We start from the raw sequence: 16,853 nt of genomic DNA, 5'->3' as shown, positions 1-16,853 counted from the left end.
AACTTCATATGTCTTGTGGCATTGTATTCTGCACATTTTAGAGTGGATATTATATTCCCAGCACAAGGTTCACCTGTGTAATGATCATGCTGTTTAATCAGCTTCTTGATATGCCACACCTGTCAGGTGGAGGGATTATCTTGGTAAAGGGAAAATGCATAACAGCGACATTTGAGAGAAATACTTTTTGGGATGTTTTATTTCAGGTCATTAAACATGGGACCAACACTTACATGGTGATTTTATATTATTGTTCAGTGTATTTCCCCCGAGTGCTGCAGTCGGACCAACACTAACATGGTGATTTATATTATGTTCAGTGTATTCCCCCAGGTGCTGCAGTGGGACCAACACTTTACATGGTGATTATATATATTGTTCAGTGTATTCCCCCAGGTGCTGCAGTGGGACCAACACTTTACATGGTGATTATATTATTGTCAGTGTATTCCCCCAGTGCTGCAGTGGGACCAACACTTTACATGGTGATTTATATTATTGTTCAGTGTATTCCCCCAGGTGATGCAGTGGACCAACACTTTACATGGTGATATATATTTATTGTTCAGTGTATTCCCCAGGTGCGTGCAGTGGGACCAACACTTTACATAGTGATGTATATATATTGTTCAGTGTATTCCCCCAGGTGCTGCAGTGGGACCAACACTTTACATGGTGATTTATATTATTGTTCAGTGTATTCCCCAGGTGCTGCAGTGGGACCAACACTTTACATGGTGATATTATATTATTGTTCAGTGTATTCCCCCAGGTGCTGCAGTGGGACCAACACTTTACATGGTGATATATATTATTGTTCAGTGTATTCCCCAGGTGCTGCAGTGGGACCAACACTTTACATGTGATTATATATTATTGTTCAGTGTATTCCCCCAGGTGTGCAGTGGGACCAACACTTACATGGGATATATATTATTGTTCAGTGTATTCCCCAGGTGTGCAGTGGGACCAACACTTTACATGGTGATATATTATTGTTCAGTGTATTCCCCCAGTGATGCAGTGGGACCAACACTTACATGGTGATATATATTATTGTTCAGTGTATTCCCCCAGGTGTGCAGTGGGACCAACACTTTACATGGTATTATATATTATTGTTCAGTGTATTCCCCAGGTGATGCAGTGGGACCAACATTTACATGGTGATTTATATTATTGTTCAGTGTATTCCCCCAGGTGCTGCAGTGGGACCAACACTTTACATGGTGATATATATTATTGTTCAGTGTATTCCCCAGGTGCTGCAGTGGGACCAACACTTTACATGGTGATTTATTTATTGTTCAGTGTATTTCCCCAGGTGCTGCAGTGGGACCAACATTTACATGGTGATTATATTTGTTCAGTGTATTCCCCAGTGCTGCAGTGGGACCAACACTTTACATGGTGATTTATTTTATTGTTCAAGTGTATTCCCCCAGGTGCTGCAGTGGACCAACACTTTACATGGTGATTTATTTATTGTTCAGTGTATTCCCCCAGGTGATGCAGTGGGACCAACACTTTACATGGTGATTTTATTTATTGTTCAGTGTATTCCCCAGGTGATGCAGTGGGACCAACACTTTACATGGTGATTTATATTATTGTTCAGTGTATTCCCCCAGGTGTGCAGTGGGACCAACACTTTACATGGTGATTTATATTATTGTTCAGTGTATTCCCCCAGTGAATGCAGTGGGACCAACACTTTACATGGTGATTTATATTATTGTTCAGTGTATTCCCCCAGGTGCTGCAGTGGGACCAACACTTTACATGGTGATTTATATTATTGTTCAGTGTATTCCCCCAATGCAGTGGGACCAACACTTTACATGGTTATTTTATATTGTTCAGTGTATTCCCCCAGGTGCTGCAGTGGGACCAACACTTTACATGGTGATTTATATTATTGTTCAGTGTTTCCCCCAGGTGCAGTGGGACCAACACTTTACATGTGATTTATATTATTGTTCAGTGTTTCCCCCAGGTGCTGCAGTGGGACCAACACTTATACCATGTGATTTATATTATTGTTCAGTGTTTTCCCCCAGGTGATGCAGTGGGACCAACACTTTACATGGTGATTTATATTATTGTTCAGTATTTTTCCCCCAGGTGCTCCAGCATCAAAAGGTTATTTAATTAATTCCAGGATTTGCATGTTTAGTGATTAATGAATATTAATTTAAAGTCTTTCATGTTATTTATCTCAATCTCTTCAAAGACTCAATCATGGACACTCTTACTGACAGTTGTGGCTGCTTCGTAGTGTCTATTTTGTTCTATATTTTAATATAATTTATATTTGTAATCCCAGCCCCCATCCCCGCAGGACGCGCTTTGGTAGGCCGTCATTGTAAATAAGAATATTTTTCTTAACTGACTTGCCTAGTTAAAGGTTAAATTAAATAATAATTTAGATAGTCCCACTGAATAACTACAGAGTTTGTGTTAGTAAATGCACTGAACATGCTCATCAGTTGAGTCTGTAGATGCTCAACTTGTTTCACTTTATTTGGATAGTTCCAAATCGTTTAAAAAAATTTGACCTTCATTTAACTAGGCAAATCAGTTAAGAACAAATTGTTATCGACAATGACGGCCTAGGAACAGTGGGTTAACTGCCTTGTTCAGGTAGAGACCAGATTTATACATTGTCATCTCTGGGATTTGATCTAGTAACCTTTCGGTTAATGGCCCAACGCAGGCTAACTGCTGCCCCATAGTTCCTAGAATTTCAACAAAAATGCTGTTAGTTGTAACTGATATGCAGCTGAGATGATGCTTGGATTCTACACAATGTATAGTCCAATATTTACACGTCTTTTGGGTTAGGGTGAAATATTTAAATTGTTCATTATATRAGTCTGTTAGATGTGGTGTGTGTAACGTGAACGTGCGTGTGTTTGAGTGCCTGCATGTGTTAATCATAAAGAATTTGTTAAAGAGAACTCAATGTAATGTTAATTCCAATATTTGCAAATTTTAATGTCCGATGGAAGTCGAAACTATACAGGAGATATGGCAAACACACAAGACAAATTTTTTATGAAATCAAGTTACATAACATCGTGTTTATGGTAAATGGGGGTCTAACCATAAACATCTTTAAATTAATGTTGTTCAATAATTCAGCCAAAAGTGAAAATGCTTCCCCCTTCTCCCAAACAAGTTTTAACATGTCATTGGACACAAAAGGCACCGGATTGTAGGAAAGACCCACCTATTGTTATATCCTCTGAGACAAAGAACTGGGTTCAATTAGAATCACTCAAAGATGATMWTAATAACAGAAAAGGCACACAAAGAATCAGTAATGTGTCAATTTCTATCACTGCACTTTTTATTCATAAAGTCACACACTTGACTCATCTCTCCTTTGTGGACATCCTCACTGAAGTGTAAGTCACACCAGTGTAGATGCCGTTGGATGGGAAGAGCAGCTGACTGCCATTCATGCAGGTGACTTTTACTGTGGCCCTGTAGTCGAGGTCGATATTCGCTTTCCCCATTGTGATCTCAACATCCATGGTCTTCCCTGGCGGGATCTTCACGGTGATGGTACCCGATTCTGTTATGGTCTCTGTCTTGTGCAGGCTGGTGAAATCCTCCACTCCTACGGTCAAGCTGAACCCTGATGACATCTCGAACAGATCTGGGATCCCCGCTTTGACCGACACATTCAAGGTGGACTCCATTTTGTTGCTGACGGACCAGGAGGAAGTCTTGGTCAGGGTCTTGCTGTATGTAATGGACTTTTCTAGAACCGAGGWGGTGTCGTTCTGGTGAGAAACGGATGTCACATTTTCTGGGGTCACCTAAAATCAACAAAGATACAAGTTGTTCAAACAAGACAAAGACAATTTAATAATGGATATAGATTTTTAGAAAGCCAACATTAATAACAGGTGTGTGCTTGCTATCGTGGACTGATGCGTATGAGTAAAGGTAAAAAACATTTAAAAAAAGGTTTTGGGGCTATTTTACTGACCAAGGCCAATTAAACATAAGGCATGACTGTCCTAGAAATGAGATGCCTGATGAATGTCGACCCCCATATTGGATTACATGTTTTAAAGTGGACAGCCCCCTTAATGTTAGAGCATCGGTAGAGTATTCCTGAGCTGTCTACACACACCTGGGGTTTGAAGAGGGACAGGGTGGGATACTCCATGTCGGTCAGCACGGACGACTTGATGGTTTTGATGAAGAGGAAGCCCATGCAGTCGATGTCSGAGCCAGACCTGCCCTGCAGCCCCAGGCAGATTCCGGACCCCACATCTATGGTGTACTCAGTCTTCAGTKSCCAGCTGGTCATTTTTTCAAAGAACTGCCGGTTCTGACTCGTCATGAACTTGATGGCACCCAGACGTGTGCCGGCGCCGTTACCCCACAGAGCCAGCTTGGTGATGCGCTCGCCGAGGTTGAACTCAAACTCATTGAAAGTGTTAGCATCTCCAAAAGTCGCTACTTTCCCGTCGGTTAGCTCCGCCCGCACAGCTTTCACCTGCGAGCCCCCCACCGCCACTCCGATCTTCTTGAGGGTGGCACCGTTGTCCATGCCGTGGAATTCAAAGGAAGTGCCTCCTCCACCACCGATCAAATGCAGTGTGGTTGCCATGTGTGCACGTCACGTAACCTGAAATACAAATTTGTACAGATCAATTTAAGAAACCTCCAACTCAAAGGAACTGATTCAGACATTCAAAGCCATGGAGTCCCTCTCCTACTACCAGAACCTCCCCACTCTACCTCCTGCTGTTTCTTCCTGATCAACACCATGGAGTCCCTCTCCTACTCCCAGCACCTTCCCACTCTACTTCCTGCTGTTTATTCCTGGTCAACTTGGTGACTTATATGTAATGAAACATTGTTGTGAAAGTGAGCACATCTCTATGCACTTCTAAAATTAATTCTGATGATACTATAATTACAAAGAATCATGATGAATATGAATGTTACAGATTCCACTTCAGAATGAGAGTTGGTTATGATGCTGGAACTCACCTTACCGCTTTGAAATATCTGAAAGAATAAAGATGGCATTTTATTAATTAATATATAACAATATTCATTAACACAGGCTAGAGTATTCACAGGTATGCATTAATATATTATGACACCGTCTAATATAGAGGGTCTGTCAAACTTTTAAAGTACATGTCCAATTAAAAAACTAACCCTCAGATTTAGTCAAGTAACACCTAAAACATGACTGAATAATAAAGTAAAGTGAACAATTTCAATGATCAAAAACAGTCCTTTTGACATACGTCTGCAGGACCAGCTACAAAATACAAGACATACCAAGAAGCTCTCCCTGAGCAACACAGGACATCAAAGAAGCTCTCTCTGCCTAACAAAGGAACACTGGCTTATAAAGCTGCAGAAGGAGTTTGTAATTGCCGACAGCTGTATCCCCTAACGAGAGGGCGGGATCAGAGCTCCAATCTGCACTGGGGCTGACCAATCAGCTGCTTGGGGGAATCCAGGAAGCCATTTCCTGAAATATACATATACACAAACCCACAACTAAAAAACTGGGGAACGTAACAGTATTCAAGATGAAGAGACAGCTTGATGTAAAGCACTACACTCAACAGTCTACTCACCTCACATTAAACGTCATACTAACATCATACTTTTGAATTCAAAACAGAACAATAGGAGGCTAAAGTCAACCATGTGAAAACAAGGCCACAGTAAACATGTCGTCCCCCACGAATGATGCACCGCCTCCTGGGCCAATTGACTTATTCTGTGTTACTAACAAATTGCAGTTAATTACCATAACTCCCACCTTGGAGCAATCAGTGTAATTTTGTAAATGTTGGATCTCTATGGCAAGACGAATCATTCACCCAAGCTTTGTCAAAATCTTACCAGTGCTGTCTGAGATATCTTGTTTTACTAACTTACAAGCAAACATACGGACAGAGACAGATCCGTAGTCCCCTCCCCAATTCCATCTTGGGGAACAACAAACCCATACCATGCTTGTTCAGCTAGACTTTATAACTGATTAAGCAACCGTTTCAGAATATAGGAAGCAAAATATATATATATATATATATGTTTTGTTCATTATTAGGTCAAAATAAAAATGTAGCTCTCAAATATTTCCTCATATATCAAGATTAGTTATTTAGGGACATTGCGTAATTACATACAACGATATGCAGGCCTCAGTGTTAAGGATGGCTATAGAAGATAGTAATTGAAGTAAACTGATATGTCTGATTCAATATGCAATAAACCTGTTTAAGAGTCAAGACTCAGAGTGAAGTTCAATTGTTTAACACCAAAGACGCAACAGTGGATACGTGTCTCTGGAGTGGAGAAGCACTCTTTCATAAAGCAGCAAAACTCCTCCCACGTCCATACAATGATATTCGTCTGTAGTTTTCTATTGAAATTGACACAACTCCTTTGACCCTGATTAAGACATTGTATTGTGCTAATCATGACAAATATGTATCAACAGTTTCAACTACTCGTGGCACCACTTCCTCTTCTTGCTCTTTGAGCCAGAGAGCATATCGGTGGTTTCCAGTCACTACCCTAAACACGTTCACTAATATGCAACAACACCTTTCTCTACTCATACTATACACTCTTAGAAAGAAAGGTTATATCTAGAACCTAAAATGGTTCTTTAGCTGTCACTATAGGAGAACCCTTTGAAGAACCCTTTTTGGATCCAGGTAGAACACTTTTGGTTCCAATTAGAACCCTTTTGAGTTCCATGTAGAACCCTTTACACAGAGAGTTCTACAAGTAACCCAAAAGAGTTCTATCTGCGACCACAAAGGGTTCTACTTGGAACCAAAAATGGTTCTCCTATGTGGCGAGTCGGATAACCGTTTTGGAATCCATTTTTCTAAGACTGTAGTTTTGTTCATCAAAACATCCTATTAGTGTATTATTATTATACCTTTACTTCAACAAGGAACACAGACTGAGACCAAGGTCTCTTTTACAGCTGGGCCCTGCGTATACATGTTTACACATACAGTTTAGGTACAATTATTAAAAAACTAAACAAGACAAACAAAACAATCACAGATATTACAAAAAAATACATCAACAGATTACATTTACACGCAGGCTATTCCCCTAACAGCACAAGAACTTGCATTACATGAAACAGTTACAAGCAATACAAAAATAACAATTCTCCAATAAATATTTAAAATGGGCAAGGGGGACAAGAGTCTCAAGTTTAAGTTTAGTCTACAAGCTATTCCATAGGCAAGGTGCGTCCATGTGGTGGAAAATGTCTTATACTGAAGACATAGCAGTGAATTGTACCAGTGGCATTTCTTTCAACCTGATTAACACATTTTATTGTACTAATCATGACAACTGTGTGTGGTGGAAATTAAACACCAGGGTCACCTGAAGTCCGTATTAAATGAAACATGATTTATTATCAGTTAACTGGAGGTAGGTAGGGGTAAAGTGATTATTCATAGATAACAGCGAGTACCAACAGTGTATGTGAAGAGTGTGAAGGAATGTATGTGTGTGTGCGTGCGTGCGTGCGTGCGTGCGTGCGTGCGTGCGTGCGTGCGTGCGTGCGTGCGTGCGTGTGTGTGTGTGTGTGAGTACAGTCGTGCGTGTGATTGTGTGTTTAGAGTTCACTGAGTGTACATCTAGCCTGTACTAGAGAGTCAGTGTAAAAAATAAGAATAAATACAAATAAAGTAAGGTTGTCAGTGCAAATATTCCTTCTAGCCATTGTATAAACGGTTCAGCAGTCTTATGGCTTGGGGTTAAAAGCTGTTAAGGAGCCTTTTAGTCCCAGACCTCACGCTTCGGTACAGCGTTCCATGTGGAAGCAGAGAGAACAGTCTATGTTTTGGGTGGCTGGCGTCTTTGACAATTTTTGGGGCCTTCCTTTGACACAGCCTAGTATATAGGTCCTGGATGGCAGGAATCTCGGCCTCAGAGATGTACTGGGCCATACGCACTACCCTCTGTAGCTTCCTTGCAGCCGGATGCCGAGCAGTTGCCAAACCAAGTGGTGATGCAACCAGTTTGAAATTGTTGCCCCATGTAGATTGAAGTATAAACAGATATTTCCATGTAGGCCTGAAATTGCCAGTATATAAGTAGTCAGTCCTGAGAACTTTGAGAACGCGGAGAACGTTGACAACACTTAGAACATTGACAAGACTGACAACAGTTTGAACACTGAGAGCTCTCAAAACTCTGAGAACTGTAAGAACACTGATAACTCTGAGAACACTGAGAACACTGTGAACACTGAGAGCACTGAGAGCACTGAGAACACTGAGAACACTGAGAACACTGAGAACTCTGAGAGCACTGAGAACACTGAGAACACTGAGAACACTGTGAAACTGATAACTCTGAGACCTGAGCACTGAGAACCACTGTGAACACTGAGAACTTGAGAGCACTGAGAACCCTGAGAACACTGAGAACACTGAGAACACTGAGAACTCTGAGAGAGCACTGAGAACACTGAACACTGAGAACATGAGCACTGAGAACTCTGAGAACACTGATAACTGCTGAAGAACACTGATGAACTCTGAGAAGCACTGGAGAACACTGAGAACACTGAGAACACTGAGAACCACTGAGAACTGCTGAGAGCACTGAGAACACTGAACACTGAGAACACTGAGCACTGAGAACTCTGAGAACACTGAGAACTCTGAGAGCACTGAGAACACTGTGAACACTGAGAACACTGAGAACATGAGAACACTGAGAACACTGAGAAACACTGTGAACACTGAGAACACTTGAGAACACTGAGAACTCTGAGAGCACTGAGAACACTGGAGAACACTGAGAACACTGTGAACACTGAGAACACTGAGAACACTGAACACTGAGAACACTGAGCACTGAGAACTCTGAGAACACTGATAAGTCTGAGAACACTGAGAACTCTGAGAACTGAGAACTCTGAGAGCACTGAGAAACACTGTGAACACTGAGAACACTGAACAGCTGAGACTGCTGAGAAAGACTGAGAACACTGAGAACACTGAGAACACTGAGAACACTGAACACTGAGAACTCTGAGAACTCTGAGAACACTGAACACTGAGAACGCTGAGAACTCTGAGAACACTGTGAACTCTGAGAACACTGAGAACACTGTGAGTGAGAAAAAACCATGAGAGACTGAAACAATATCCCAATATGACTCCTAGACCAATTCTTGGTGTGCTGTGTCCTTCGTGTCTGAGTCCTAACAACAACAACACACCGATAGATGACATTCTCCGTGAGGCACCTGATAGTCTTAGCAGTGTTGTACATACACTATATACAGGGAATTCATAAAGTATTCAGACCCCTTCACTTTTAACCACATTTTGTTACGTTAAAGCCTTATTTTAAAATGGATTAAATTGTTTTTCCCCCCTCATCAATCTACACACAACACCATAATGACGAAGTAAAAACAGGTTTTTAGAAATGTAACCCTAACCCGAATGTATTAAAAATGTAAAAATGAAACATCACATTTACAGACCCTTTACTCAGTACTTTGTTGAAGCACCTTTGGAAGCGATTACAGCCTCGAGTCTTCTTGAGTATGATGCCAAAAACCTGGCACACCTGTATTTGGGGAGTAGTGAATTTCAAGCACAGATTCAACCATAATGACCAGGGAGGTATTCTAATGCCTCTCAAAGAAGGACCCTGATTGGTAGATGTGTAAACAATAAAAAAATAAAGCAGGCGCTGAATATCCCTTTGAGCATGGTGAAGTTATTAATTAGGCTTTGGATGGTGTATCAATACACACAGTCACTACAAAGATACAGGTGTCCTTCCTAACTCAGATTCCGGAGAGCAAGGAAACTGCTCAGGGATTTCACCATGAGGCTAATGGTGACTTTATAACAGTTACAGAGTTTAATGGTTGTGATATGAGAAAACTGAGGATGGATCAACAACATTGTAGTTACTAAAACAAAACCAAAATAAATGACAGAGTGAAAAGAAGGAAGCCTGTACAGAATACTAATATTCCAAAACATACATCATGTTTGCAACAAGTCACTAAAGTGATACTGCAAAAAATGTGGCAAAGAAATTAACGTTTTGTCCTGAATACAAAGTGTTATGTTTGGGTCAAATCCAACACAACACATCACTGATATCCCTCTTCCTATTTTCAATCATAGTGGTGGTTGCATCATGTTATGTGTATACTTCGGCAAGGACTAGGGAGTTTTTTAGGATAGAAAATAAACGGAATACAGCTATAAGCACAGGCAAAATCCTAGAGGAAAACCTGGTTCATTTTAATAAATCAAAATGAACACAGAACAAAAATAACAAAACACGAACAAACAACCGAAACAGTCCCGTATGGTGCAAACACTGAAACAGGAAACAACCACCCACAAAACACAATAGAAAACAGGCTTCCTAAATATGGCTCCCAATCAGAGACAACGACTGACACCTGCCTCTGACTGAGAACCATACTAGGCCAAACACATAGAAATATAACAACAGAACAAAACATAGAAAAACAACATAGAATGTCCACCCCAACTCACACCCTGACCAACTAAAATAAAGACATAAAAAAGGAACTAAGGTCAGAACGTGACACCCGCATACTACCCACCACTGCGATCTGTATGCTCTCGTTGGCTGGCCCTCGCTTCATATTCGTCGCCAAACCCACTGGCTCCAGGTCATCTATAAGTCTTTGCTAGGTAAAGCCCCGCCTTATCTCAGCTCACTGGTCACCATAGCAGCACCCACCCGTAGCACGCGCTTCAGCAGGTAAATTTCACTGGTCACCCCCAAAGAGAATTCCTCCTTTGGCTGTCTTCCCTCAATGGCAACAGCGGGTTGCCATTGATAGTTAGCCCCAAGTCGAATAGTTGTGGAGAGGGTTGGAAGAATGCAGTGGTGCCTTCCATCCGGTATCCGGGCGCCAGGTTCAGTCTTACAGAAACCTCTGTGGTTCTTGCCTAGAATCACCATTCTCGGTCTCCAACAATTATACGCCTAGTCATGATGACTTATCCTTCTCCTCTTTGTCAAATTTCTTCTGATGCAGTACAGCTCTTATCAGAGCTTCTATATCGTTTCGGTTAGCGTTTAGATCATTGTTGAACACTTTGTTGCCCTTGTTACGCTTGTTACCCTTGTGTCCTGACCCTTTGTGAGGGTTAGGCGCAGGGGCATATCGGCTAGGTTGATCTCTACGGGACCTGTTAGGTTGGGGACGTTCATCATAGCTATTGTTACTGTGGTGGTTATCGGTGTGGTGGTTACTTGGTAGCCACCCCCTTTGTGAGTCATCTTTTACCGCACCTGTCCCTGATGCCACACCTTCTAATTGGAGTGATGGTTCACGCCTAAGCTCGAAAGTCGAGGTGTCCGGGCTCTTAGCCCGGCTTGCTTTTGATGCTTCAAAAGCGGTGCTTGCAAGCTCTCGGAGCTTCGAGGTCGGCAAACCAACTTGGGCAGTAGGGCCCAAGTAGTTGATGAGGTTGGGAGACATGTTTGACAGAAACAGTTGTTTGAATGGTAATAGGTCTTTAACCCTCAATTTGGCCAAGTGAGTTTGGGAAGGATACTGTGAATTACTTAGGGAAACAGGTGCGACGAGGTCAAGTGCGCCCTTGTAACTTGCAAAGTGGAAGCAATTGTTGCTTTTCCTGCTCCCACAACTCGCCACCAGTTGTGCAGATTCCTGGGGATGGTAGGGTACTATAGTACGTTCTGTAAGAATTTTTCAACAGTAGGAGCTCCCCTTACATCTCTGCTCAGTCCCAAAGTACCATTTAAGTGGTCCCAGGAATGTAACTATGCTTTTGAGTCCGCCAAAGCACTACTTTATAGTGCCCCAGTGCTTGCCGCCCCCAGCTTTGACAACCCTTTTAAGTTGGAGGTAGACGCTAGTGTAGTGGGGGTGGGTGCGGTTCTCTTGCAGGAAGATGAAGAGGGAGTGGATCGGCCCGTCAGTTTCTTCTCCCGTAAGTTCAACTCGTGTCAGTCAAGGTACTCCACCATTGAACAAGCTTTATTGCTAGGTATATGTGGGCTAGGTATATGTGGGCTCCAGTGCCTTGCCTGTACTGGTCTTCACGGACCATAATCCTTTGGTGTTTTTGAAGCAAATGTACAATCAGAACCGCCACCTTACGTGGTGGGCTCTGATTGTACAAGGATACAATGTACAGATTCAATATGTGAAGGGTTTGGCGAATGTGGTTGCCGATGCTCTCACGGGTTTAGTAACTGGGGATGCGTTTTGGTTTTTGTTGTTGCAAACTGGGAGTTTGCAGGTTTTGGGTTGGGCGTGTTACGTTCCCCAGTCTCTGTGTTGTGGGTTTGTGTATATGTATATTTCAGGAAATGGCTTCCTGGATTCCCCCAAGCAGCTGATTGGTCAGCCCAGTGCAGATTGGCGCTCTGATCCCGCCCTCTCGTTAGGGGATACAGCTGTCGGCAATTACAAACTCCTTCTGCAGCTTTATAAGCCAGTGTTCCTTTGTTAGGAAGAGAGAGCTGCTTTGATGTCCTGTGTTGCTCAGGGAGAGCTTCTTGGTATGTCTTGTTGTTGGCCTGTATATTGTAAAGTATTTTGTAGCTGGTCCTGCAGACGTATGTGTATGTCAAAAGGACTGTTTTTGATCATTGAAATTGTTCACTTTACGTTAGTAATTATTCTGTTTTTGCTGCCAGGGGGGAGGGGGAAGGCACCTTGGGAGTGCTTTGGCAAGAGAACTGCGGGCATGCATATACCCGTAGTATGTACTATGTCTATGCACACTAGGTAAGACCTAGGCGGACCATCCCCTGTATTTTGGTTAGTGCGCCAGTTGGTACTAGGTAGGAGAGGGGGCTTTAACTTTTACTTTCTTTGCTTTGGTTCTGTCCAGACCCTTTTCCCCAAACCTTCCCCAAACTTGCCCGAACCTGCAATCCCATACCTTTTTCACTCCAAGGGGAGTTGCGTGTAGCAGCGTGTTGCGTTTCCCCCCCTCCAAGAGGTGTGCGTAACAAATGCACTGATTGACACATCTAGCATTGGGTACTGAAATGTCAGGTTCATAATAACTAAACTGAAGGGAAAGGTGAACTGAGACAGGAAGTTCTTCATGCCAGCCATTTTGCTCTGTTAAAGCTGCAGCAGGCCAGTCTGGAGAAAGCAGACTTGCTAGCAATAGTGCAAAAAGTTAGCTGGAAAGTTGCCGATTTTTCAACGTAGGTGACTGGTGCCATCTCTGCAAAAAACTGTCTTTGATCAGTTACTTTACCAACTTTAATATCCATAATGTAAAGTGAATGCATTAACAGGCATGTTCTCAACAAACGGATGCTTATCTGGCTCCAACTTCTGCTCCTCTGTGTGCAGCAATAGACCCTGCAGCAGCTGAACAGGAGGGGAGGGACTCAACTCTCACACTCTTGTTTGCTTTCTGTGCCTTCTGCCTGCAGACATAACTGTTAATAAATCCCAAATAATGAAGTTGATATAGTTCCATCACGGTAGTCATAGAAGCTGAATCTTCTCTCAGAACAACTGATAGTTTACAGTGTGTAATGACAATTTCACCAAATTGTTAAGTCTTACCTATTGCATCTTTAACATGGAAGCTTTCTTAAATTAGAGAATCCATATCCATCTTTGAAACTAAGGCCTGCATAAGTGTTTTCACATGGTGGACGTTGGCCTGCTCTGCTGATCCTGTGTAAGGTGTTCAGGTGAGTGACTAAACACAGGTTTCTCTAGCTAGCTGCTGATCCTGTGTAACATGTGTTCAGGTCAGTGACTAAACACAGGTTTCTTTAGCTATTCATATTTCTTGTTGCATGTTCATGTTGTATTTATACTATATTATCACAGGGATTAATTTGACTCAGATATGCAGATGTGGTATGACAGTATGATGTTTAGTTGTTCCTATATAGTAGACTGTTGAGTCTAGTGCTTTATACTAAGCTTTCCTTTTCATCTTGATTTGACTAACACAACTAGTATTTCATACTGAAATGACAGATTCTAAATGTTTAAACTGCAGGTAAAGGTGAACTGCACTGCAGCTCTAACATGTCTAGAGTCTAAAGCGTTTATGGGCGTCTGTCTACACTTTCTACCAGTCAATCTGGAGAAGAGCAGGCGCAACCTTGTGATCATAGATATTCATATTTAGGGTCTTAAAGGACATGGTTCAAGAATAGGGCAATACAAATCATGACTACACTACCAATGATGCAGCTGTTGCATTGCTTGCACACTACAGTATCATCACATGCCGGTAAAAGAAAATACTTTACCTTTCTGAAACCATTTGAAATCGAGGTAAAGTTTGTTTGAGGTGTTACTTGACTAAATCTGATGGTTAGTTTTAATTGGACAGGTACTTTAAAAGGTTGACAGACCCTGTTCTATATTAGACAGTGTCACAATATATTAATGCATACCTGTGAATACTGTAGCCTGTGTTAATGAATATTGTTATATATTAATTAATAAAATGCCATCTTTATTCTTTCAGATTTCAAAGCGGCAACTTTGTTTGGAAAGGTGAGTTCCAGCATCATAACCAACTCTCATTCTGAAGTGGAATCTGTAACATTCATCATGATTCTTATTATAATTATAGCAACATCAGAATTAATTTTAGAAGTGCATAGAGACGTGCTCACTTAAACAACAATGTTTCATTACATATAAGTCACCAAGTTGATCAGGAAGAAACAGCAGGAGGTAGAGTGGGGAGGTGCTGGGAGTAGGAGAGGGACTCCGTGGTGTTGATCAGGAAGAAACAGCAGGAGGTAGAGTGGGGAGGTTCTGGGAGTAGGAGAGACTCTGTGGCTTTGAATGTCTGAATCAGTTCCTTTGAGTTGGAGGTTTCTTAAATTGATCTGTACAAATTTGTATTTCAGGTGACGTGCACACATGGCAACCACACTGCATTTGATCGGTGGTGGAGGAGGCACTTCCTTTGAATTCCACGGCATGAACAACGGTGCCACTCGGAGATCGGAGTGGCGGTGGGAGGCTCGCAGGTGAAAGCTGTGCGGGCGGAGCTGACCGACGGGAAAGTAGCGACTTTTGGAGATGCGAACACGTTCAATGAGTTTGAGTTCAACCTCGGCGAGCGCATCACCAAGCTGTCTCTGTGGGGTAACGGCGCCGGCACACGTCTGGGTGCCATCAAGTTCGTGACGAGTCAGAGCCGTCAGTTCTTTGAAAAAATGACCAGCTGGCCACTGAAGACTGAGTACACCATAGATGTGGGGTCCGGAATCTGCCTGGGGCTGCAGGGCAGGTCTGGCTCGGACGTCGACTGCATGGGCTTCCTCTTCATCAAGTCGTCCGTAATGACTGACATGGAGTATCCCACCCTGTCCCTCTTCAAACCCCAGGTGTGTGTAGAAGGCTCAGGAATACTCTACCTATGCTCTAACATTAAGGGGGCTGTCCACTTTAAAACATGTAATCCAATATGGGGGTTGACATTCATCAGGCATCTCATTTCTAGGACAGTCATGCCTTATGTTTAATTGGCCTTGGTCAGTAAAATTGGGATAGCCCCCCAATTTTCTCAATTTCCGCCTGAAAACATACCCTAATCTAACTGCTTGTAGCTCAGGCCTAGAAGGAAGGATATGCATATTCTTGGTATCATTTGAAAGGAAACATTCTGAAGTTTGTGAATTGAATGTAGGAGAATATAACACAATAGATCTGGTAGAAGAAAATATAAGGAAATCAACAGATGTTTTTTGTTCTTTTACTGTTGTTGCATCTTTAAAAATCAACAAGAAAGACCAAACATTCAGTTATGATACTGGGGATCATTTCAAATCAGAACATAAGTAGGCAACAGTATTTGACCAAAGTTTCAGATGGATACCTTCAGGAATGAGTGAGGTACATGCCATTGAGCATGAAGTCAACCAGGTGTCCCTCACAAGTTTCCCAAATGTACCCAAGTGGCCGAATTGGTACAATGATACAAATAACTATATACAAAATACAAAACAATTATTCTAACATACCCCCAAAAATATATATTTGAAAAATTCAAGAAAAAAAAAAGAATATTTTTTAAAAATGAAAAAATAACAAGGGTAACTATTTACACTTCAATGTTCAATCATGTGAAGACTCTCTGTCCTCTAAACAATGTTGCGCTCCTGATGCCATATCCCATAGCAGTCTCTCTCTGGTGTGAAACAGAGGGTCACAGCACAGGTGGTGCAGGTGACAGGGGACTTCTTATGGCACAGGGCACAACGAAGCCGCCCTACTGTGCCCCTTTTTCCCCGAGGCACATCCCTGCCTGCAATGATGAACTTCAGCATGTGCGTACCGCTGGTTGGAGCAGAAGGGACAGAGGTAGAGGGGACAGAAGGTGCTACAGTGTTCTTGCTGTAGTTAGCAAGCTCCTGGATGAGCTGCTCCCTAAAGGGTAGCTGTGAGATGGGGGGCTGTCCACAGTTCTTGGCCATTTCCTTCTGGAGGATGAAGGAATTCACCACAGCAATGTCAATAAAATGATAGAACAGCGTTTTGTACCATTTCATGGTCTTGTGAAGGACATTGTAATATCCTATCAGCGCATCCGATAGGTCTACACCTCCTCAGGTCCAATTGAGGGCCTACTGGGCGTTTTGGTCGGAAAAGTGGAGATGGTGGGGCCACATCCTCCTCCAGAACAGAGTGCCAACGGTCCTCCTCCGCTCTGGCAGGTTCCACGCTGGACGCTCTGGACGGTTCCACGCTGCCCTTCCTCCGCTTCTTTGCCGCTGGCTTACCACCCCTTGATGGCCGGGCGGGGGTAGGTGTGGTGCCGGAAACAGCAGGGGTC

The 16,853-nt window shown here is 42.5% G+C and overlaps 1 protein-coding gene and 1 pseudogene across 1 annotated transcript; one reads left to right on the top strand and one right to left on the bottom strand.

The window, feature by feature from the left end:
* Positions 1-3,323: 3,323 nt before the first annotated feature.
* Positions 3,324-5,406, bottom strand: LOC112074649 (aerolysin-like protein). The gene is made up of 4 exons (XM_024141772.1): positions 5,317-5,406; positions 5,017-5,034; positions 4,148-4,648; positions 3,324-3,827 (listed from the first exon to the last, which is right to left on the bottom strand). Exons 3-4 carry the CDS (start codon positions 4,628-4,630, stop codon positions 3,378-3,380), a joined length of 933 nt encoding a protein of 310 aa, XP_023997540.1. The 5' UTR covers positions 4,631-4,648; positions 5,017-5,034; positions 5,317-5,406; the 3' UTR covers positions 3,324-3,377.
* Positions 5,407-13,802: 8,396 nt separating this feature from the next.
* Positions 13,803-16,011, top strand: LOC139022636 (aerolysin-like protein; annotated as a pseudogene).
* Positions 16,012-16,853: the final 842 nt, after the last annotated feature.

This window comes from Salvelinus sp. IW2-2015, unplaced genomic scaffold (assembly GCF_002910315.2).
Source record: "Salvelinus sp. IW2-2015 unplaced genomic scaffold, ASM291031v2 Un_scaffold2737, whole genome shotgun sequence".
NCBI classification, from domain to species: Eukaryota; Metazoa; Chordata; class Actinopteri; order Salmoniformes; family Salmonidae; genus Salvelinus; species Salvelinus sp. IW2-2015.
Note: the sequence above shows the minus strand (reverse complement) of the source record. Positions and strands in the feature narration are given on the sequence as shown.